Source organism: Pelophylax lessonae (assembly GCF_965119305.1).
Source record: "Pelophylax lessonae genome assembly, chromosome: 7".
Classification (NCBI taxonomy): domain Eukaryota; kingdom Metazoa; phylum Chordata; class Amphibia; order Anura; family Ranidae; genus Pelophylax; species Pelophylax lessonae.
The window spans coordinates 93,591,858-93,616,831 of NC_138774.1; the positions used below are offsets into that span (position 1 = coordinate 93,591,858).

A 24,974-nucleotide genomic window follows, 5' to 3' on the forward strand; every position below is an offset into this window, starting at 1 on the left:
TGCGCATGAGCGAACCATGCTGCACTTTCTGAATGGTCTGGCTGTCTTCTGGGACCTGTGTGTGTCTCCCAGAAGGCAGTGGGGGGGAAGAAGAAGGGGCCGCAAATGATGTAGGTCGCAGTGGTGCCCTTACACGGAAGTGGGAGTGGGTACCTGATTTTTTCAGGTATCTGCTCCCCCCCCCCCCCCCGAAAGGTGTCAAATGTGGCACCGGAGAGGGGGAAGAAGCAGATAAGAGGAGCTTCCACTTTTGGGTGGAACTCCACTTTAATGTTTGGTTTTTCACATGACCGCATTAATGAGCACGCTCTGCGCAAAAAGTACCCTAGATGAACAGGTGCAGTAGACCCCCACTCACAACTAAATCATAGGGCTGCTGAGATGCAATATATTATATTTTTGTTTTAGGGAATTTATATGTTTTAAAAGTTAATAGGGTATGGAGGGGAGGTTGTTGTTCTCAGACATGGTAGGGTGGGGCTCAGCCTTCTCCAACCTTGGCAGCAACCAAGGCGCCTAGAATTACATTATTCTTCGCCAACTAGGTTTACTGTAATTAGGAGCACCGTCTGATTTCAAAGCACAAGTTCCAACTACATAAATCTGGCCTTGACTGTAAATGATGTCACAAAAAGCTGTGCCATTTTGGGACAAAGTTATCACATGTTCTTGTCATTCACAATGTCAATTAGCTTTTTACATTATAGGAAATATACTTTTACAGGTTTCCATGGAGCTTGACCACCTGCTGATATAAGCCACACACAAAACAACGCATTTAAATAACATATAACATGCAATAAAGAAAAATGGACTTTAACTTATTAGATTCTGCATGAATGACGTGTTTGCGTTTCCGTGGCAACAGCAACAGAGTCTGGATACAGGAAATAGAGAGTGGGGTCAGAAGAGGAGGAGGAGATGGAGAGAGAGCAAGAGACAGCAAACAGGTACTGTGAAATCCCCACACCCAAAATCAGTATAAAACACCGTCTTACCTGTTACTGCCACAAGAAGAACGATAACGCCAGCGACCACCATCCTGTCCTAACGCATTAAACGACCCTATCCTTTTCACTAATGCGATGCAGATGTTACATCAATGATCCATCTACATTAACCTGTGAATGTCCAGTTACTATGACCCCTACTATGAAGTCACACAGCTATCTTAATCTACTTAAATTTCCAACTGCAATGTATACCCACTAAAAATACACATACCACCATTCTGCAAGCTATTTCTATAAGTACCCAAAAACACTAATTACCTAGGAAGGCTTTAGTACAACATTGTGTATGTGTCAAATAGCAGCAAATAGATGTGCACTATAATTGGTTATTTACAAACCTAATTAGAGTTGCTAAAATGATTTGCTTTTTTTTAACAATCGAGATTGCAGATTGATTACAGTGCAAATCACATGCATAAAAAGCAACAAAAAAGTGAGCGCAAACGTAGATTACACAAACAGTACTTCCTACTTCTACTTCGCCTAAATTGTTCACTTTTTTTTGTTGGTTGGTAAGTGTGTACTCTGTGAGTGTCAGTCTAATTTTCTTGCGTCTCCCCTGAGTGGTTTTCTCATCCTCCTCTGTGTGTGTGGCTGATGCTCTCTATTGCAGTCCTGTTGAGGTATGTTTGTGTATAGCAGGCACTGCGCACTGCTCTGTCTTTTATGAATGGAGCAGTGTGTGGGAGGGTGCTGTGTGTCTGTGTGCACAGAGACTTGTGTCATCCAACAGACAGGCCAATAGGAGAGCCGTAGATAGGCTGTAAAGACCTGAGTCTTCAGGTGGGGGCTCAAATCCTTTATAGCTTTGTTAACTGCTAACCCCAATGTTAAATGCTGTAGGAAGACAAATACATAAATAGATTTTAGTCACAAAGAAATGTTCTTTTTTTGGGATAATTATAGAAATGGAAGACTAATGGGGCAAGCGTTAGAAGGCCATTTTATTGTACAATGTGGACAATCAAACAATACATTTGTTTGTGTCTGGCACTTTCGTTTTTTGTGCAAGGTTCTCTGTGCTAAAAGCAAGTAACAATACTAAAGATGCCACAAGTGTCACTAAGTAGTAAATGTTCACGGTAATACGGAACGTCCTATCACTTAACCCTTTCTTTGAACATTTAACCTCTAAAATGAGTCCTTAAAGGAGTTGTAAAGTCAGAAGGTTTTTTTATCTTAATGCATTCTATGTATTAAGTGTAGCACTGCCCCCATAAGGACTGCTAGATATCCACTCTGCGGGTCCCCCTGGTTACCAACACATGGCTATAAGCAACGCAATTTTCTTACCTTTCTTACCTCTTTCTTCTTAATCCTATTGGCTCTCTCTTCAATATTCAGTCCAGGGGTATTTGGTTGTTTTGTTGTTTATTTTATAATGGGGACAGGAGAAGGAAATAGTGGGATACTCCGATTTAACTATTCACAGTATTTGAGGACTTCTATCTTCTCTACTTCACGTTTAGGTGTGGAACAGCCAGGCTGTTAATTCATCCTTCCACTTTAGATGAATAGGGATTAAAGCGGAGTTCCACCCAAAAGTGGAACTTCCGCTTTAAATAGTCCTAACCCCCTGACATGCCAAATTTGGCATGTCATTTTTGGGGGGGGGTAGCGGGTACCTAGTTTTGACAGGTGCCCCCTCCCACTTCTGCTCGGAGCGCCGCGGCGCCCTGAGCGGAAGTTCTCCTCTCTCCCTCCCTCCCTGCAATCTTCTGGGACATGTCAGAGCTCCAAGAAGATTGCAGGCCAATCACGACGCGTAGCGCAACTCGCGCATGCGCAGTGCGTACCCGGCTGTGAAGCCGCAAACTGTCACAGCCGGGTGCCCACATCAGTGATGCCGGCGCCGCGGAGCAGAGAGGGAGAAGACGGCGCATCGATGGACCGTGGGACAGGTGAGTGTGCGGTTAGGCTGGAACTCCGCTTTAAGTCTCTTGTTTTTCTTCAAGAGGACAATCTCTTATCTTATCTTCAGGACACTCTCCCTAGTATCCTCTCTCTGCTGGCACCCGTCCACTGACTATCCTTTGAGCAGGGGTGGCCCCCCTCAGGTCAGGCCCCTTGACACGATTCCCTGTACTCTCAATACTGCAGCCACAGGGTCTCCAGTGTCTCCCCTCTCAGTCAGCTTCCCTGGACCTCTGGGTTCAGCTCCTCTCAACCGCTCCTCTAGCCCTCAGGACGACCTCTTGCGTCCGCATGGCACCTCTACAGAGGAGGAGGCAGCCGGCCCCTCCCTCCGGGACTCCGCTCTCCAACAAAAGACCCCGAGCACATGCGCTCCCAGCTTTTTATACTGTATCCCAGCATGCACCGAGACGACCTGCCCTCTGCCAATCATTTGGACTGTATCAAAGCGTACGCACCCATTTGTCAGGTTTCCTCCCACTGTCCAACATGCCTCCCTACTGGACAAGCGTGAAACACTCTCCAGACTGAATGAATCGCATACCTGAGCACAATAAGCAGACCTCGCTCACTCTCTGGTAGGCAGAGAACAATATAGATTTACCTGCAGCCCCTCTGGTAAGCAGACAAAGCTCAAAACTATACTTTCACTAGCACCTACCTAGGAGGGTTCTACATAAGATTAAAAGTGTTCTGTGTGCAGCAGCCCCCTCCCAGTTCCCTTAATACTTACCAGAGCCCCCTCTCTATTTATCGATGTCCACGAGCGCCTTGGCCATGGCCTTGGCACCTTGGCCATCTGGGACTCTCCTGACTGCCTGAGACACAGCAGCAGTGCCATTGGCTCCTGGTGCTGTCAATCAAATTCAATTAGCCAAAAAGGAGAGGGACTGAATGGTCTGATGGACACACGGAGCTGCAACTTTGCTCAGATGCCCCCAAAGCAAGGTGGGAGGAGCAAGGAGCTTCAGCGAGGGACCCCGAAAAGAGGGGGATTCGGGCTGCTCTGTGCAAAACCACTGCACAGGGTAGGTAAGTATAAGTATGTTTGTTATCTTAATAGAAAAAGAAACTGAGACTTCACAATGACTTTAACTCTAGGCAAACAGCTTAATACACAGCAGAAATACATATATAGGAGCTGCTTTCCCTGCAGAAGGATTGAATTTCTGTCAATTCACATTGGTGACCTGACTTTTGGCTGCTGCGGTTAAACATGTAGCACCCTCCTAGATAGATGCTAGGAATTAGATAGTTAGTTAAAATTTGAGTGTGTTTTGATAGGTAAATTTAGTTCCCACACTGAAGTCAGTGTGGCTGTTAATGTTTGTTAGTTAAAAGCTTAGTTTGCGCACTGTACTCAGTGTAGCTGTAATCAATTAGTTAAGTCTGCTCTGTGTGCTCAGCTGCTGACAGTTTATGTGATAGCTTCTTCTGTATCGAGGGAACTTAAGAAGCTTCTGGATAATAGGTGTGGAGCTATGCAGATTGAAGCATGAATATTGATGCAGCCTTGGCCAATCCCAGAAAGGCAGGCTTTGATGGCATGCCGGAAGACCATATATTCTGTGAGTAGAATGAGCTCAGGGCCTTTTTCTATAAAGATTAGTCCAGCCTGGAGGGCGCGCTGCCCTCCCAGGCAAAGCTGCTGTTATGTCTGCTGTCTTTAGGCCTCAGGAAGGCGATCTGAGGGCCTGGATACTGAGACCCTGGAACAAAAGAAAGCTGTCTGAGGAGGGCTGTCTGCTGAAGCTCTGGTCTGCTATCACTGGAGTAAGATGTCGCTTGGAAGTTGGAAGGAGGCAACCAGCTGTCCTTGGGCCTTGTGTGAGCAAAGATGCTTGAGAGATCTGGGGTACCTTTGTGCTTTTGCTACCCCTCAGTTGCTAGAGAAAGTCAGCTCTGGGTCTACTTAAAGGAGACACCAGCTGATGTCCAGAAGAGCTTTGTCCAGCTAATCTTCTACTTTAAGGGACTCCGCTCTTGTGGCTGTAAGAAAGGAATTTAGAGTTAACTACTACTGCTACCTTAAAGCTGAAGTCTACTGTTTGCTATAAGCACAGACTTTAAAATAGCCAGTGCCGAAGAGTACCTAAGTTCTCAAATGTACATATTTTTTTGCTTTTGGAATATCCCAACTAATTCCCTCAACCCTTACCAAGTTCTACAGAAATAAAAGAAACACAAAAACAACACCCCTAGACTGGTCATTCGAAGAAACGTGTGAATGAGCCTGTGTTAGGGTTGTCACCTCATTCCTTTAAAACCTAACACATATTATTTACACAGGTTCTGAGGCTCATTTAACGCAGGTAAGGCACTAAGTGAGTTTAATTACCACCTTAATCAGCCACAGAACCTGTGTAATAATTATGTGTTTGGTTTTAAAGGGGTGAGGTGGCAACCCTAGCCGGTGTGCCTGGCTGTGGGGCAAAGCCTATGGGGAAGACCTGGACAGTAATCCTGTGACTCCTACAGTACAGCTTGGTCAATTCTGTCCCCCGAGCCCATGACCGAACTGTGAAAGAGCAGCAGCAACCTGATGAAGCCGTCATTTTGTTCTCTGCTTTGCACACCTGAATGCTTCCTAGTGCTAACCCTTCTTCTCCTGTCTGAGTGCTGCATAGTGGATTAGAGGGTACTAATGCTTACTTTTAAAAACACGTTTTATGATTTCTTTATGAATGCACATTTTCAGTATCTGTATTTTTTTTATATCTGCTCAGATTTAACCTTCCCCTTATACCTATTCCTAAAACCTGAACTTTACCCCTAAACAAAACCGTAACGCTAATGAATCACTTGTCTGGCATACTCACCTTGTATGAGTATCTGTGGGAGAAATGGCGAAATGAGGAGGAGTTTGTTCCTTACTTCAGTCTTTCTAAAAGAAGTTTAAGCTGCAAGATAAACATAGGTAGCTCTAACCACATTTAGAAAAAAATCTCCTTGGGATGCACATTGTCCTGATTGTAGGGTGAAACGTAGAAACCACCTTAGGGAGAAAGGGGGCTCTGGTTTCAAAAGTCAACCTTTTCTTTGTGTAAAATAAAAAAAGATTTTTTTTTACAAAACAAGAAGGTCGCTAACCCTGAAACATGTCTTGCTGAATTGATTGCAATAAGGAATGCAACCTTCTGAGTGTGAGTTGACAGGGGAATATCCATAATAAGTTCAAAAAATAAAGAGCTGAGAGAACTAGGTTCCAACACCATGGAGTCACTGATGGTTGTACAGGTGAGATTATATGAGTGACATCTTGAACCAAAGACTTTACCAAGGAATAAGAGGCATGTGATCTTTAGAGCAAGATCACAAGGTCTGAGATGTACCCCTTGATGGGACTCACCTATGCCAAATGTTGATCCAGACCAGATGCTAGAAAGTCCAGATGGTAGAAAGTTCTGGAATGAAATGTTCCTGTCTCTTACCAAGCCAAACATGGTTTCCATGAGCAATGGTAGATTGGTCCCTAGGACAGAAGATCCAGGGGATCTGAAAGAGTCCACTGAGGTGACTCCTAAAAGTCTAATGAGGTTGGGATACCACATCCACTTGAGCTAGTCCATTGCAATGACAATCACTGAAGTTCCCCCAATCTCAATCCTGTGGAGTAGACGAGGAAGGAGTTTCTGAGGGGGAAAAATGTAGATCAGGTTCTACTGACCCCACTGAGCCACCGCATCCACTGCAACTGCAAGCTGACCTCAATGCACTGTTTAATTGGGCAACTATGTGGCAAATGAGGTTTAATGTTGATAAATGTGAAGGTATGCACTTGGGGGCTAAGAATATGCATGCATCATACATACTGGGGGGAGTAAAAATGGGGGAATCAATGGTGGAAAAGGATCTGGGTGTTCTGGTTAGACATATGCTGGTTTTCGGTAATTCGATATATCGCGGTATTGCATAGCCACGGTATTGTTATTGTGGCATTTTTAAAATACCGAGTTTCTCTGCTCCTGGGTCTGACTTGTGAATTGATACATTTCAGTGAGCTGGATGACTCATTCACTCACACAGCTAACACCTTTCAGCATAAGTCTCCCAGTAAGTATAAACAAAAATGATTACATTGTATCGTTTCCTTCCCTCTGCCAGGGAGAAAGGAAGTTTAACCTCTTAAAGACTGGACCTTTTTTCTGACACTTGTTGCTTGCAAGTTAAAATCAGTTTTTTTTTTGCTAGAAAAGTACTTAGAACCCCCAAACATTTTATATATTTTTTTTAGCAGAGACCCTACAGAAAAAAAATGGCGATTGTTGTAATATTTTATGTCACACTGTATTTGCGCAGCAGTCTTTCAAACGCAATTAATAGACTTTAATGAATTAAAAAAAAAAAAAAACGTAACAGTAAAGTTATCCCAATTTTTCTTTTTGTTACACAGAGAATCGTGATCTTTATTCCAAGCTAAAAACCGTGATTCTCATTTTGGCCAGAATCGTGCAGCTCTAATATATATATTTATATATATATATATACACACACACACGCATAGCAGCCCACATTACATTATTTTATAGCCATCAAGCAGTGTCTGGCCTACCTGGTGATGACTGGTCCTGGCGCTCTGATCCGATGGCCTGGTCTTTAAAGGGGCAAATCCTTGCGATCCAGAAGTGGTTAAACCTGCAGGAGGACCGGTGTTTTTATCTATTAATGACTTTACTATTGCTTTAGGCCTGGTTCACATGTATGCGGGTTGGTGGTTCACATGTATGCAGGTTGGCGGTTCACATGTATGCGGGTTGGCGGCCCACATTTGCACAGGCATAGCAGCCCATTGATTTGAACGGGCTGCTATGCCCTCATTTTCCGCAGAAAAAAGGTGCATGCAGCATTTTTTTAAAATTCAGTGGCCTTGAAATCCATCCTGCTTTTGCACCATGCGACTAACCTGCAGTTCCTGCTCTGGCAAGCTTTCTGCATTTTTTGTATACGTGGGCACGGCATTTAAAAACAGTTTGCGTGTGCAGCAACGGCAGGTAAGTCGCATGGTGCAAAAGAAGGATGGATTTCATGGCCACTGCATTTTTTTAAATTCTGCATGCACCTTTTTTCAGCTGAAAACGCAGGCATAGCAGCTCAAGCCCATTCACATCAATGGGCTGCTATGCCTGTGCAAATGTGGGCCCCCAACCCGCATACATGTGAACCAGGCCTAAAGCAATAGTAAAGTCATTAATTGGTTAAACCTGCAGGAGGACCGGTGTTTTTATCTATTATCTATCGCTCCGACTTAGAAAAAGGGTCCTATACTACTTTGGGGCGACCTGGAGGCGACTTGCATAGACATTCATTTTAGCGACCTATTGTGAACCGGCACTTAAAGTGCTATGGACACTAGAGAGAGAGAGATATAATTTTGGCCCTGTACAAATCATTAGTAAGACCTCATCTGGAATATGCGGTTCAGTTTTGGGCACCAGTTCACAAAAATAGGCATGGAGGAGCTCAGCTATGAAGAAAGATTAGAGAAACATAATTTATTTTCTCTTGAGAAGAGAAGATTAAGGGTGATATGATCAAAATGTATAAATACATAAGTGGTCCATATAGTGAACTTGGTGTTGCGTTAGTCACTTTAAGGTCATCACAGAGGACAAGGGGGCACTCTTTACATCTGGAGGAAAAGAGTATGGGGGAAACGTGCATTTTAGTTGACAAGGAAAACTGCAAACTCTTCCCTTAACCTTTGCTGCCTATGTAAAAGTCTTTTTATGCATGCTGCATGATTTACTGCAAGTGTGTGTGTGTGTGTGTGTGTGTGTGTGTGTGGGGGGGGGGGGGGGTAATCTTACTCAGACAACGTACCTAGCGTGGATACACCCCTACAGGAACAAAGTCCTCATCTTGGTCAGGACCATATAGCACGTCTAATACATTTTTTGATACATTTAGCAAAGAACAATACCTCCACCACATACAGTACTGGCATTTTGGGAAAAATAAATATGAAAGGTATCATCCTACAAACAGTATCATAGGAGACGGGGTCTTTATTTTCAGTCAGAACATTTTGGATATGTGCTTGTGTATAACTAAGTGACATAAAAGGAAAACGATATTATGGGCCAAAATTGTGCCTGCCATTGCACATGCTTAATATCACCTGTTGGAAGTCATCACAAGGTAATAAAGTGTATTGATTATGGTTGCTGGCCTAGGGCTAGACACATAGCTGTTGATTGCACAATCTGGTATCTACGTGGCTGGATATTAAAGAGGGTCTTGATACCAATTTGACTGAAAGAAAATGATGTGTTATGCCATATTGTTTTAAAAGAATACTTAAATGCCTGATCAATACATTACTGTGTTATATATTGTACATTAAGCAGGTTAGGCTATCACAAGATATAAAAAAAGTTATAGTCATATGTAATAGTATCTATTCATTTGGATTAATCCCTGGCTGCTACCATCCAGATCTGCCACATAAACCTTTGATCTGCCAGCATGAGTTGCTCTACAGTGGAAGCAATTTTAGGAGAAGGTCAGCAATGACAACTTAAAGTGGAGTTCCACTCAAAAGTGGATGCTCCACTTATCTGCTTCCCCCCCCCCCCTCCGGTGCCACATTTGGTACCTTTCGGGGGGGAACAGATATCTGTTCAAACACAGGTACCCGCTCCCAGTTCTGTTTAAGGATGCAGCGGCAACCTACGTCATTTGCGACCTACGTTATTTGTGGAAGCAGACACGCTGATTTAACCATACTGCCACTTGAATGGAAGGATTAAAGCGGAGTTCCGGCCACAAAATCTTTTTTTCAATAAAAATACCCCCAGGACAGTCAAGGCTAGTACATTCCACAATGGATAGCCTCTGTACTGTCACGGGTCGCACTTACCTTTTAGAAGAAATACTTACCTTAAAAATTTCTTCTCCAGCGCTGCCATCTCAGATGTGGGCAGCTGAAGCCAGCTCGTCCTCTTCTGCGTCCTCTTCCGTGTCCTCTTCTCCCAGAATGCGCCTGCACGGGCTCTGCTCTTCACTTCCGGTGCGGGCGTGTCATCCCTCCACAGCTTCTGGGCATGCCCAGAAGCTGTTTAGCAGGGAATGACGCACCCGCACCGGAACTGACGAGCGGGGCCGGTGCAGGCGCATTGATTCCTGGGAGCGATGACGTTCAGCTCCCAGGAATCAATGCAAAGAGGAAGTGATGGCGCAGGCCGCGGCCGCAGAGGGAGGAAGTGGAAGAAAGGTGAGTATATTTTTCTTCAATAACAAGGTAAGTAAACAAAAAAAAAAATTGTAACTACCCATTTATTTTATCAGGTGACCAAAAGCAAGCGGATGGCCCAAAATCGACTATGTCGATTTTGTGACCGGAACTCCGCTTTAAGTTCTTTTGATCTCTATAGCAGCAGACTTGCTGCAACTACAGTACATTATTTTCAGGATACCCTCTAGCATCCCCTTGACTGACACCTGTCCACTGACTCTTCTGGCAGGAGGGTTGTCCCTCTCAAAACAGGCCCCAAGACACAGATCTTTACTTACTGTAGGCAGAATCAGACACTCTCCAGTGTCTTTCTCCCAGTCAGCTCTGCAGGACCTTTGGGTTCAGCTCCTCTGTCATTTTCAGGCCCTCAGGTCGACCACCTGAGGCCGCATGGCAATCTCTCTGGTAAGCAGAAAGACCCAAACTATACTCTTTCTCTAGCACCTACCTAGGAGGGTGCTACACCCGCTTACCAGAGCCGATGGTAGCAGAAAATATGATCCGATCCTCTGTGCAGATGGCCAGGAAGTCGAGTGAAGGCAAGATAGCCCCCACTCTACTCTATTCCCTTATAGGACCAGAGCGACGTCAAACGTCACTTCTGCCCTCCTGCCTTAAAGGGCCCACTTTTTTTTTTATTGCTTTTAAATGTAAATGTGAGATGTGAGGTCTTTTTGACCCCAGATCTCACATTAAAGAGGCCTTGTCCTGCTTATTTCTATTACAAGGGATGTTTACATTCCTTGTAATAGGAATAGAAGTGATCAAAAACATAAAGGGACAGTGTAAAAATAAAAAGTAAAGTAAATAAGAATAAAAAAAAAATGAAAGCGCCCATCCCTCTGATCTCGTGCGCAGAAGCGAACTCATACGCATGTTGTGCCCACATATGTAAACGTGTTCAAACCACATATGTGAGGTATCGCCGTGATTGTTGTAGCGAGAGCAATAATTCCAGCACTGGACCTTCTTTGTAACTCTAAACTAGAAACCTGTGGAAATATTTAAAGCTTGGTCTATGGAGATTTTTAAGTACCAAAGTTTGTCGCCATTCCACGAGCATGCACAATTTTAAAGCATGACATTTTAGGTATCAATTTACTTGGCGTAACATTATCTTTCACATTGTAGAAAAAATCATCTAACTTTACTGTTTTTTTATTTTAAATTAAAAAAGGTGTATTTTTTTAAAATAAATTGAGTTTGTAAGACTGCTGCGCAAATATGGTGTGACATAAAGTATTGCAACAATCTCCATTTTATTCTCTAGGCTCTCTGCTAAAAAAAATATATGATATTTGGGGGTTCTAAATAATTTTCTAGCAAAAAATACAGATTTTAGCTTGTAAACAACAAGTGTCAGAAATAGGCCTGGTCATTCAGTGGTTATTTTATACAGATGGCTTATTACAGGTGGATGTGTGCCCACGTGATTGCTACATTTCACTCTGTATCACTGTAGCGCCCTATTAGGCTACGCCAGTATTTCTCAACCTTTTTTCAGTCAAGGAACCCTCCAAAATTATGGATAGTCTTAAGGCGCCCCATTCTAAAATGTAAAAAACTATTCTGATAGTTTTACATAATGCAGCAACATCAATAAATGTAGGACACCCAGCTTTAAAGGTGATTTATTCTTCCAAAACAAATATACTTTTGCAAACTGGTACTGACTAGTATTCCAGTGTTTCTTTTCTCCATCACTTAGCTAATGAGACCCCAAAGCTGATGGTGAGAGGCAAGGGTGGGTCAAACAAGGAGGATGTAGGAAATGGACATCCTCCTTATCAACTGATGATGTCATTGGTCGTTAGGAGGTTGGCAGCTAGAAGGTTGTGGCTTTGTGTAACTAAAAGGCAGGCTTTATCCACCAACCGGCTTGTATATAATTTTGGGGCAATTTTTAGGCATTCTGCCAAGGCACCCCTGAAGAAACCTCAAGGCACCCCAGGGTGCCTGGGCACCCTGGTTGAAATAGGCTGGGCTACGCTACTAGTGTTTACATTTAGTTTTTGGCCTCCCTGTAGTCACTGCTGGTGTGTGCTCGGTTTCTTCCCCCTGTATCCCAGGGAGCTGAAACGTAGAGGGTGGAAGAGCACAAATCCTAGCAAATGAATGCCTCTCTAGCCAATCCCTGGTCAGGGTTGTGAGTGACCAGCATGGGGCTGAAACCCAAAGCATAGCTCTCTTGTTCCTGGGGGAGTAAGACCCAGCCTTAGGGCTGTGGCACCCCTGGGAAATCCACCTGCAACTGCAAGAATCTTTTAAGGGGTCCCTGCTACTGTTTGGCTGGTGGACCTCTGGTCTTTCCTCCTGAAGCATTTGCAGAAAGTTACCTAAAGATCCAGGACACAGACAGATGGAGTACAGAAAATGACTGATACTGCAGGTGGCTACACAGTGTTTAGGACACAATGAGTACAAGGCTGCTGAACTTAGAGACCTTCTTTGGCCTATTTTGGGAGAGTTACTCTTCTTACAGTACATTCAGGATTGTATACCTGTTGAGGAGTGCCTGTTTAGTACCACTTTGTCTTCACTTCACAGGGGGTGTCCTTAGCCTGACGTAAAAGTTCAGCATTAGTGTCCTCTGCTACTAGTTTGAAGTTCATTGGAGTATCCCTGGGCTCACCCTATCCCAGTTCATACCAAAAAATAAAAACCACAAAAAAAAACTGGTTCACGGCTTAGTCATTGTCTGGAGTGGAATGAAGCCTGGGAATGGAACCCGGGCACAAACAGCCAGATCAGTCCCGGTTCTACGCAATATCACTTTAAAGGGAACCTGCCATACCATACCATAGGGGAGGCCTCCAATACTGACCTCCATTGAGAATATTAAAGTTAGTAGCTTCCCTTTCTCTTTCACTGCCACCGATGTATGCCTTACATAGGCAGCAGAGGGGGGTTTTCCAAACATTTCTCTGGTATAAATCTGACAAGCTAACTGTCAGTTTTCAGGCAGAAGAGATTGGGCAGCTGTATTGGAGGGCAGATGAGACATCAGGGGTTTCATTAGAGAAAATCTGTCACGGCCAAATGACATAGGGGACTTTTGGTCCCCTTTGTGACAATAAACTTTAGTAAAAAAAAAAGTGTAAAATAATAAAATTTACACCAATGTGCTTAAAAACCCTCCAAAGTAATTTTGAGCACCTCCACACGAGTGTAAAACAAATATCAAGGGCACCTATGTATGAAAATGTTGACTGCACTACACGTTCCATGTTGCTGTGCACATTGGAGAGAAGCAATAATTCTAGGGCAAATATTCATGGTTAACTCTATGACCTGTAGGGGCTTTAAAAACATTGCTATGAAATTTAGGCTACCAAAGTTTGTCGCTGTTTCACAGGTGTATGCAATTTTAAGGCTTGACATGTAGGATTTCTATTTATTTGGCACAACCTCATCTTTTATATCCTACCAAAAATTAGGTGATATTCTGTGTTTGTGTACGCTAAAATTAATTTTAGTGTATTGTTTACTGAAAATTTTCACTGGATAAAGTATTTTCCCAGCTGACGCCTGTTACAGGGAAACGCGTAGGGTGAAGCCCTTTCTGTGACGTCATTCTGCACGATTAAGCTGATGATGACCGCTGCCGTGTGTGTTAGTGTGGTTGCTTCACTGGTTTTAGGTCTTTTTAACTTTTTCCTCTTTCTCTGCATATGTGGGGAGTGATTATCAGCTGACCTCCTATTATCTGATACCTTGGGATTGTCAGTGTGATCACTAGTGGAATGGAAAGCCATCTATCTGGCTGCTGAATCCTTTCAGATATATCATACACGAGAGTGATCTCTAAAATTTGAGATCAGATATGTCTGGTAAGAGGCGTGCACTACATGTGGTGAAGGCATTCATTTGAGCACCGTTTGTCATGTTTGGTCTATGACACAGACACACACTGGATATTTCTTATAGGATCGGACGTTTGTTTAACCACTCTACTACCGCTCACGGTAATACTACTGCGGCAGAGTGGCTCGTTCCCGTCCAGTCACGTAGTATTAACGTGACTGGACTCCTCCCCTTCTGGGCGGCGCTTGCGCGCCGCCGGAGGCTCGCTCCCGCTGTTTTCATTCACAGCGGGAGTCGGGCCAGGGGAGGAGCAGCGGCGATTGCCGCTGCTCTTACCCGATCGTCGGGGATCGAGTCTGGAGATCCGCCCGCTGTGTGTAAACACAGCGGGCGGATCTCCATAGTGACAGGGAGTGACAGATCGGACTGTTCAGCATAGCTGGACATCCGATCTGTCCATGAATCACATAGTCACCTCCCCCCCTACACGTCAGTAAGCACCAGGCATACATTAACCCCTCCCTCTCCAATAAAATTAACCCCTTCCCTGCCAGTGTCATTTTTACAGTAACAGTGCATATATATAGCACTGATTACTGCAGTAATGTCACTGGTACCCCCAAAAGTGTCAAAAATGTCAGTCAGGGGTCCGGTCTGTCCGCCGCAATGTCGCAGTCCCGCAAAAAAAATCGCAGATCGCCGCCATTACGCGTTAAAAAAAAAACACCAAAAATGACAGAAATCTTTCCCTTTGTTAGTAAACGCAATAACTTTTGCGCAAACCAATCAAAATACGCTTATTGCGATTTTTTTTACCAAACATATGTAGCATAAAACAAATTGGCCAAAAACTTTTAAAAAAATTGGTTTTTACATCTTTTTTGGGGGGAATTTCATATAAAAAAATGTGAAAAATATTGTTATTTTTTCAAAATAAACGCTCTTTTTTTGTTTATAGCGCAAAAAGTAAAAATCGCACAGGTGATCAAATACCACCAAAAGAAAGCTCTGTTTGTGGGAGAAAAAGGACGTAAATTTCGTTTGGGTACGGCGTCGCACGACCGCGCAATTGTCAGTTGAAGTCGCACAGCGCCGAATCGCAAAAAGTGGCCTGGACGGAAGACAGCAAAATCCTCCGGTTGTAAAGTGGTTAAACATTTACACATGAAGTGTCACTTACGAACTTTCCTTTTTTTAAAGGGCTATTTTTAGGTTTTATTTATTGACTTGATTTTGGATTTTATACTAAATCTTGTTTTGATGATTTCGGGGTATTTTATGTTTTAATTTAATCGTGATTATTTGAGGAGCGCACCATTTTTACTTAATCTAGTTCTTTGTGAGCCTTGTGTTCGGACTCACTTGGTGACTTGGTCACATTTGTCGTGACAATTGTTTTGTTAAAATTGTTTAATTACTATTGCGAGGTAGCGGGATAGGTGCAGGATTATTCAATATACATTTTGTTAAAGAGGAAGTAAACTTCCTCTGCAAACATTCACCTTTAGGTAAGCCTATAATAAGGCTTACCTATTGGTTATGTAAATATCTCCTAAACGTGTACTGTTTAGGAGATACTTGCATGACATGAAGCCAGTGACATCATTGGCGCATGCAATCTGAAGGAACGGCCAAAGGTGCTGTTCCTTCTGAACCCTGTGCCGTAATGGCGGCTCCCGAGCGAATGCACAGGAGTGACATCATCGCAGCTCAGTCACAACGCCTGAGCCCACTAACCCAGAAGTAACTCCGGCGAAAATGTCAGCGGGGCTTCATTCTAAGGTAAGTATTACATAATAAGCTAGTATGCAATGCATTCTAGCTCATTATGCCTTTGTCTTACAGGGTTTTATTTTTTTCATTCTTTTTTTTTTTTAGTGTTTACAACTTTTTTGATATTGCCTGACATAAAAATGTAACTTACTACCATTTAATTCTCCAAACTCTATGCTTTCAAAAATATATAATGTTTTTAGGGGTTTTAGGTAATCTTTAGGCCTAAAATTATAATTTTTTTAAATGTGAAAAAAATGCAAAAACAGTTCTGGTGGTGAAATAACAGCAAGCTTTGGGTTTGCATTAAAGTGACACTAAGGCCTCATGCACACAGGACGTTTATTTAACTCTCCTAGAAGCCAGCAGCCTTTTTGCAGAAATAAATAACTGACGCTTGTAAAAGTGTCAAAGGGCCTTTTCACATGGGCTTTCCGATCTGTTAGAATAAAAATGCCAGAATAATACGAAAATACCAGAAATTACCCTCTTTTGGAAAACTGACATCTAATTTTTTGCCACAATTTTTGGGAAATGAAGAAACATGCTTGTTTACTTAGGGGGTTTAATTGTAACGGTTGTTCTCTCTTTTTTTTTTTTTTTTTTTTAATAACAAACATGTTACCCTTATCTGCTCTGTGAGCAGCCCCGATCCTCCTCTTCTGGGGTGCCCCAGCCTCCATTCTGGTTCCTCCTCTTTATCGGGTGCCCCAATGGAGAGACGCTTTCCATGGGGGCACCCATGCTGGCGCGCTCCCGAGTCCTGCTGCTGCGTCCATTGACACAGACAGCAGGCCTCAGCCCCGTCCCCGCTCTCATGTCACTGGATTTTGATTGACAACAGTGGGAGCCAATGGCTGCTGCTGTTATCTATTCAATGAGGACCCGAGACAGCGGCTGGAACCGATGAGCTAGGGCTCATCGCTGAAACATTTGGTTCAGGTAAGAATAACGGGGGATCTGGGGGGCAGCTGCAACCAAGAAGGTTTTTCACCCTAATGCATAGAATGCATTAAGGTGAAAAACCTTGAGACTTTACAACTCTTTTAAGAATGGCGCACTGGATACAGATGTACAGGCCATACACAGAAGAAGGACGCAGTGATGGAGTTTTTGTAGTGGTTACATACAGTGGCAGGATGTAGATGAAGGGGTTAATGTTCAAATGAGCAGGATAAGGGTGTGAGGGGTTATTTTACAGGTCATGAGATCTAGCATTGGGGATAGCATGGGTAGAATAGGAGGGGAAATAAAAGGGTTAAAAAAGATCCCTCTGTCACTGCAACAAAATGAATCAATCTGCAGCTGCTGATCCATTCATTCTGTCCCCATTGATAAGTACTTCATCTCTCTCCTCTGCCTCTTGTAAGGGAAGGGGTGGGGAGGAATTAGTACTGTGAACGGTAGCATGTGATTGCTGTGATGGTCAATCACAGTGATCACATGGTACCCAGACCCTCAGATCGGCTGCATACCGAGTCTCTGTGTTCCGAGCTGTCTAATAACAGCTCAGAGCAGGATTGCCGCAGCCTAAAGGCTGTTTATCTAGTGCAATTCAAAACAGCACTGGGTAAACAATAGACCACTGATCTGCCGTAGCCTGGTAGAAAAGGGGTTAAATAGGGCTGTCTTCCTAGACTTCAAGCTGCTAGCTTGTTAGGTGCAGTCCTGGAATAGACAGCATGGTAGAAGTAGACAGATGGTAGAAGTTAAAGTGATTGTAAACGATCACCTTGTAAAACAACCCATTCAATTTGAAATAGAAATGAAAACGCAAAACATTTGCATATAGATATAAAAAAAAGAAAAACATAAATACATTTTTTTCCTTTTTATAAGTGGTCACATTCCCTCTGTTCTCAGCTGCATAAGAGCTGGTGAGAGGAGAAGCAGCAGCACACTGAGTTTCCCAGTAAATGGCTGTACAGTGGGGGCATGTCAGGGCAAATCTGGTCATTTGAGGAGAGCACACTGAGTTTCCAGCATAGCTAGAGAACTGACCACGATGTGCTCTCCTGCTTAGTGTGGTCAGTTTTTTTAATAGGAATGCAGAGGGACTGGCAGGAACACCAGGGATTTCACATAAAGGAAGCAATACAAAGAGAACAGGAAAAGTTCTCATACAAGCACATGGTACAGCAACCACATCAGGAATATGAAATGTTGGGGTAACAAACGCTTTAATCCTTTTCCCGGTTCTTTGGTCTTTTTGGCGGGGTTTTTCTGGGTCCCACCCACTATTCCTGTGTGATATATAAGGTACTGCGGTCCAGAGCTACAAAGGAGAAAAACGTGAAGGGAAGGAGGGAGAGAGCCGAGAGTCCCAAAGGGGGTTCCAGGGCCTCTGATAGGCCCGAGAGAGAGCTGAGAATGTGCCCGTAAGGAAGAGAGACAGACAACAACCCCCATGAGGAGCAGAAGAAAGTCGCTCACTACTACCTGGATGTAAAGTCTGTAGAACTTGGGGTTTGCCCAGAAGGTACCAGCTGCTGGAGAATACCTCTGATGGACTTTATATTTACATGAACACTACCTTTGCAGGTATGCCGGGTCAGCACATAGCCTGAGTTAGGGTTAGGGAAGAACTATGTCTTTGAATGCTGAACTTTGTAAAGTCTTTTGCACTTTTTTTGAAACTTTGTTCCCGTCTGGTCTGAAGTTACTAAAGGGGTGTAATGCAAGTAACTGGCACCATCCTGGTATTCAGGTCACTAAGGTACTTAAGGTATGAAGAGATCAGTATGGAAGTAATGTAGTGTGAACACACCAGTGTAATGTAGGTCTAATAAGCAGCCTATCGGTAGTGGGTACCTTCTTCTGGTGGAATAACTTCTTGCAGCAAGAGAGATGTTGACAGCACTCCTTCCACCAGCCACCTGTCCTCCAAAGCAATGGGAGCGGATTTGCGCTGCAGAGGATCTCACCCTGTATAGAGGTGCAGAACTTCAAGTGTAAAAATGAATGCATGTGTGGAGCCCGTCCAAGGTGTACGGCGGAGCCCACTACTAGGGAGTAGTAGTGGAAAATGCTGGACAGGTGGTTGTGAACAAGGTTTAGCATGTCTCTCCTAAATGCAAGTTACAGAGAAGGTGTACATTGTCACGGGGATCCGAGAGTTAACTGGAGAACACAGTGTGCTGTTCTCTAACAACAGAGTCCTGCCATGAGGTTGAGTATTCTTTCATGGCAGCCTCAGCCTTGTCCCAGGGCATTAATGAAAATGGCACAAAAGTAAAGGTACCCCATGTGTAAAGGAAAATGATCCTGTTACAGGGGCCTAGTGTAGCCCAGAAGAACCCACTCCGGGGTAGTCCTCTCATGTGACCAAGACTTGGCGCCCAAGGAATTAATGGGAAAGTATGGAGGAGGATGTGACGAACCACCCTGTAAGCCTGCCCCTGCCCACATGTGGGTGTTCGAAGTAAAGGTAAATATACTGTATGCTGCTGGGGAGGTGAGCATTAAAAACGATCTTCAGTCTCCCCCCAAAAAATTTAAAGTCAGCAGCTACAAATACTGTAGCTGTTGACTATTATTATAAAAAGAAACTTACCTGTCCAGGGGTCCAGCTCTGTCCTCCCCCAAGCCAGTTCTTCACTGGGCTTCAGAGCCCTTCTGCTGGCATCTTAAAGAGGAGCTCCAGTCTGGGCGAAAAAACTTAAAGTCAGCAGTTACTTTTAATATTAGAAAACTTACCTGTCCAGGGATCCAGCGATGTCAGCACCCTGAGCGGATTCTTCAATCGGCTTTGGGTGCAGGTGCCAGCATCTTCACTTAGGGAAACTGACAACCGGCCTTCAGCCTTCATAATCGGTTTCCTACTGAATGGTCCCGCCGTCTTCTGGGATCTGTGTGTGTTCCAAAAGGCAGGGGATGGGGGGGGGGGGGGGGGTACAGGGGGTGCATGGGCAAGAAGGAGGGGCCGGAAATACTCTGAGATCGCTGCGGCGATCTTACCTAGAAGTGAGAGCAGGTACCTGTCAATACCAGGTACCTGATTCCTCCCAAAAAGTGCCAAATGTGGCAGTGGAGGGGGGGAGGGTGTGAACAAGTGGAGCTTCCCCTTTTGGGTGGAGCCTTGCTTTAACTAAGGGAGCCGCAAGGTTTCCCACTGCGCATACTTGAGACGCGCTGCACTTTATGAAAGGTCCGCAGTCTTCTGAGACATGTGGTGTATCCCAGAAGGTTGCAGGTGAAGAGGGGTGGGTGAAATTCTGCTTGAATCACCTAGGAGATCCTGGTGGAAGTGGAAGCGGGTAAAGCGGGTACCTGTCAAAACCAAGTACCCACTCCCCCCCCCCCCCCCCTAAAAAACAAAGTGCCAAATGTTAAAGAGCAGGGGGAGGGGAAAAACAAGTACTACAGATTATAACTGTAAACCAAATAGCAGAAATGTAATATATTTCAGCTCACCAGTCCTTAGATGTGGTGGCTGCATTTGTTTTCACTTGTCCTTTGTTTTTTACCTGATCAGCTTGGCAGTCATACAGTTCCTCTCATAGAGTGGCAACACTCAGTTTACTGTACTGTGGAGTAGTGTTGTCACCGTAGGACAGGACGTGAAGTGTGTCAGGACTACAGGACACCTTCCCCTTTCCATAATATAAGGGGGAGAATTTCTGCTGTTCATACAGTTAACCCAGGAAGGGCTGATAACACCACAGAATGCACAGAACAGCACTGGAATTCTGGAAGGATCTTTATTTTTTTCTATTTAGCACATATTTAACAAATATAAGAAAGTGCTTTTGATAGTTTACTAAAGAAGTAGTAGGGCCCAAGGCTCTGTTGAATGCAGGATTGCACTTAGTTCTGCACTTCTGTGACCCAGATTCAGCCAACAGTGGGTTCAATTCTGCTGTTGATGTTACTCAGCTGGTCCAGCCTGCGGAGGGCTCCTGACACTCAGATGCCTGGACCGGCAGCTAGCTTAGCCTCTCAGTGAGCTACTGGGAGACTGAGCCAGCCACTCCCGGCCCCTCCACAGCCCAGCTCTCCAGTGAGCGCTGGAGGGCAGAGCACACAGTGGTGACTGACAGTCAAAGACTTTCTACTCCCTGAAGACCGAGAACCGAGCGATCAGCGGTCTTTGATTGCTCAGTTGTCGTCCATTCATTATACAATTTTCTTGTTCAATTTCCTTTAGAGTTACCTTTAACTATGTACAAGTGTTTAGCTTTGACCTCATATTATATGGTTTTGGAAAATTGTACAAGAAAATTGTGTAATGCCTTAGAGGTGGTGGGGGACAGATGCAAAATTGGACAATAGCTGCATCCACTTAGATGAGTATGTATGTTTGTTATGATGAAATTCCACACTTCTCTTTTAGGCCTCATGCACACTAGATGTTTTGCTATCTCTCCTGGACACCTTTCTTAGGGGCCGCAGTATTTTGGCAGAAAAAAAAGCTTGATGCTTGTAAATGCATTCATGCGCATTAATCAGTTGGGCGGTAATTAAATTCAATGGCCAGAATAATACTTTATTCTGGCCATTGAAACAAATTTACGCTCAACACACCTCGCATTAATGTGCATTTGAATGCATAAAGCATTTTCTCTGCCAAAATGTCTCTGCTCCTTGAAGTGCTGGCTGTGGGTTTTTCTTTCTGCCTCTAAACGCCTATGTGTGCAAGGATACATAATGTAACATGCGGAGGCATTTGGAGGTAGAAAAAAAAACAGCCACTGCTAACAGCCACAATAAAAATTTCCAGTGTGCATGAAGCCTTTGGCTGGGCTCACACAAATGCGAATTGGACGCGGATTTCTCAAAATCCAATTCGTATGACAGGCGAGTGTGACCGGCTCTCAACGGAGGCAGTTCACTCAGATCCGAGGTGGCCATGGTCCGCATTCAAAAAGTCCTGTGCGTCTTTGGGTCAGATTCAGGCAAAAATTTGGACCTGATTCACAACTGAACCAGTTGAACGCACCAGACCCCCGGGCACGAACCTGCGGCCTTAGACAAAAAAACAGAAAATACACTTTACCTTCAACCAATACATTTTTTCCCTAATTTTAAAGGATTTTACTGCTGTCTGGAGCTCCTCTGTGGTGATTTTCTTTACCTTTTATCCCACTGACGCTAAGATTTTAAAGAAAAGTAATAAAGACACTGGTACAGTGCAGCACAGACAGCAGTGAAACCTAACCAAAAGCTTTCAACCCCTTCCCACTCTGTATGTATTGTATATGCATTTCATATATATATATATATATATATATTTTTTTTTTTTTTATAAAATATTTTATTGTTTTCCCTTTTTGCCGATTGGAGAAATTTCTCATCACTTCTTGTCAACAAGTGAGAAGAAAATAACAGGATAGGTGTTCCTCCCCACCCGAACTAAAAGCCCCCGTTCACACTGGGGCGACGCTACTTCGCCGGGCGACCTCACAGGAGCGGCCGGCACGGACTTCATAACATTGAAGTCTATGCAGGTCGCCCCAAAGAAGCTCCGGACCCTTTTTCTAAGTCGGAGCGACTTGTGTCGCTCCTATTAGAACGGGTCCATAGCTTCTGTATGGCGGGCGACTGTCAGGCGACCAGGTTGCCTGACAGGTCGCCCCAGTGTGAACAGGGGCAAAGGGTTTTGTATTTATGTGAACACTATAAACAACTTATACAAACAACACATCAGAAGTTATATATATTTTAAAAAACGTTTATTAAATAACAAAGCTTAAAAAAATAATATATATATATATATATATATATATATATATATACACATACATACATCCATTAAACACTTTCATGTGACTTGTGTGCCATTTTCCTATTCATGCACACATGTCAGTATCACAAAAAAAAGGTGAAAAACAAGAATAGAAATAAAAACTGTAAACATAAAAAACGAATATCTACATCTGGGAAAAGTCTTTATAAATGTATCAAAAGTACTTAGCTTATATTACTGGCACACAGAACTACAGTGCAGTAACAGTCCAGTCTATTTATTACAGTGTCCTTTTTAATCGACTTCTTCAATTGTAGGTCCTGAGCTGGTTCCTTGCCTGGCTTGAGCACCACAGCTAGAGCCTGGCATTCCACCTGGCATGCCTCCCTGGTACAGCTTGGTAATGATGGGTTGGCACACCTTTTCCAGCTCCTTCTGCTTATGGGTGTACTCATCTTTCTCTGCCAGTTGGTTGTTCTCCAGCCAGGCAATGGTCTCTTTGCACTTCTCAGAGATTAGCTTTTTCTCCTCCTCACTTATCTTGCCTTTCATGTTCTCATCTTCCACTGTACTCTTAATGTTAAAAGCATAAGATTCTAGAGAGTTCTTGGCAGCAATTTTCTCTCGTTGCACATCATCATCAGATTTGTATTTCTCTGCATCTTGCACCATCTTCTCAATTTCCTCTTTGCTCAGACGACCTTTGTCATTGGTAATTGTTATCTTGTTTTGTTTGCCGGTACTCTTGTCCACAGCCGATACATTGAGGATGCCATTGGCATCAATATCAAAGGTGACTTCAATCTGTGGCACTCCTCGGGGAGCGGGAGGGATGCCACTCAGTTCAAATTTGCCTAGAAGGTTGTTGTCTTTGGTCATAGCTCGCTCTCCTTCATACACCTGGATGAGGACACCGGGCTGGTTGTCAGAATAAGTGGTGAAGACCTGAGTCTGCTTGGTAGGAATGGTTGTATTACGTTTGATGAGGACAGTCATGACCCCACCAGCTGTCTCCAGGCCCAAGGAAAGAGGAGCCACATCTAGTAGGAGCAGGTCCTGCACATTCTCTGACTTATCTCCCATCAGGATAGCAGCTTGAACAGCAGCCCCATAAGCCACGGCTTCATCTGGGTTGATGCTCTTGTTAAGTTCTCTTCCATTGAAGAAGTCCTGCAACAGTTTTTGTACTTTGGGAATACGTGTAGAGCCCCCAACCAGGACAATTTCATGAATCTGTGATTTGTCCAGCTTGGAATCTCTCAGGGCCTTCTCAACGGGCTCCAGGGTACCACGGAAGAGATCAGCGCACAGTTCCTCAAAGCGGGCTCTGGTGATGGAGGTGTAAAAGTCAATGCCCTCATAGAGAGAATCAATCTCAATGCTTGCCTGGGTGCTGGAGGACAGGGTGCGCTTGGCTCTCTCACAAGCTGTTCTCAGCCTCCTCAGGGCCCTCTTGTTTTGACTAATGTCCTTTTTGTGCTTGCGCTTGAACTCCTCAACAAAATGGTTAACCATGCGGTTATCAAAGTCCTCCCCACCCAGATGAGTGTCACCCGCTGTGGCTTTTACCTCAAAGATGCCATCATCGATGGTGAGGATGGAGACATCGAAGGTGCCACCTCCCAGGTCGAAGATGAGGATGTTGCGCTCTGCACGGCCCCCTTTGTCCAGGCCATAGGCGATGGCTGCTGCTGTTGGCTCATTGATGATTCTCAGCACATTGAGTCCAGCGATTACCCCGGCATCCTTGGTGGCCTGGCGCTGAGAGTCATTGAAGTAGGCTGGAACGGTGATGACGGCGTTGGTGACCGGGTGGCCCAGGTACGCCTCTGCTGTCTCCTTCATCTTCACCAGAACCATAGAGGAAATCTCCTCAGGGTAGAAGGTCTTCATCTCTCCCTTATAGTCCACCTTGACCTTGGGCTTTCCTCCATCGCTCACCACCTGGAAGGGCCAGTGCTTCATGTCAGACTGCACTATGGGATCATCAAACTTCCGGCCAATCAGCCTCTTGGCATCAAAGACGGTGTTCTGGGGGTTCAGAGCCACCTGGTTCTTGGCAGCATCTCCGATCAGTCTCTCGGTGTCAGTGAAGGCCACGTAGCTGGGGGTGGTGCGGTTCCCCTGGTCATTGGCGATGATCTCCACCTTGCCATGCTGGAAAACCCCCACACAGGAGTAGGTGGTGCCCAGGTCAATGCCAATCGCCACTCCTTTAGGTGCCATGTCTCTGGAAGTAATAATGAAGTCTTGCAGTGAAGAAGCTGGACTGCTGCTGGACTCTCTCTGCTGGATTCTTCTCAGTGATCACAGGCTGTGATATGATCGCTGTGTATCCGCTCTCTTCTCTCCAATCTATGGCTGCTATTGGACTCTGTAGAGATTATCACACCGGTCTACAAAACTTCTATATATTCCTCTCCTGTACGGGACGTCACGCCGCTTCCAGCCAATCGCAGAGCGGTCCTCGATGCTTATTACGTCGCTTAGCAACTTTCCCGAAGTTTCCTGAGCGTTCCACGCACAACCAGCCAATCATGAGGCATCCAAA

General features: G+C 44.4%; 2 protein-coding genes across 2 annotated transcripts in view; both read right to left on the reverse strand.

The window, feature by feature from the left end:
• Positions 1-1,679, reverse strand: part of LOC309559387 (neural proliferation differentiation and control protein 1-like) — a 59,434-nt gene extending 57,755 nt beyond the window's left edge. The window contains exon 1 of the mRNA XM_082262647.1: positions 999-1,679. Within this exon, the coding sequence (XP_082118773.1) occupies positions 999-1,041 (43 nt within the window). The 5' untranslated portion in view covers positions 1,042-1,679. The remainder of the gene's footprint in view (positions 1-998) is intronic.
• Positions 1,680-22,717: 21,038 nt separating this feature from the next.
• On the reverse strand, positions 22,718-24,649 carry LOC309560507 (heat shock 70 kDa protein-like; the record flags this gene model as incomplete). The annotated part of the gene is made up of 1 exon (XM_082264138.1): positions 22,718-24,649. The coding sequence occupies one exon, from the start codon at positions 24,647-24,649 to the stop codon at positions 22,718-22,720; it is 1,932 nt and encodes a 643-aa protein (XP_082120264.1).
• Positions 24,650-24,974: the final 325 nt, after the last annotated feature.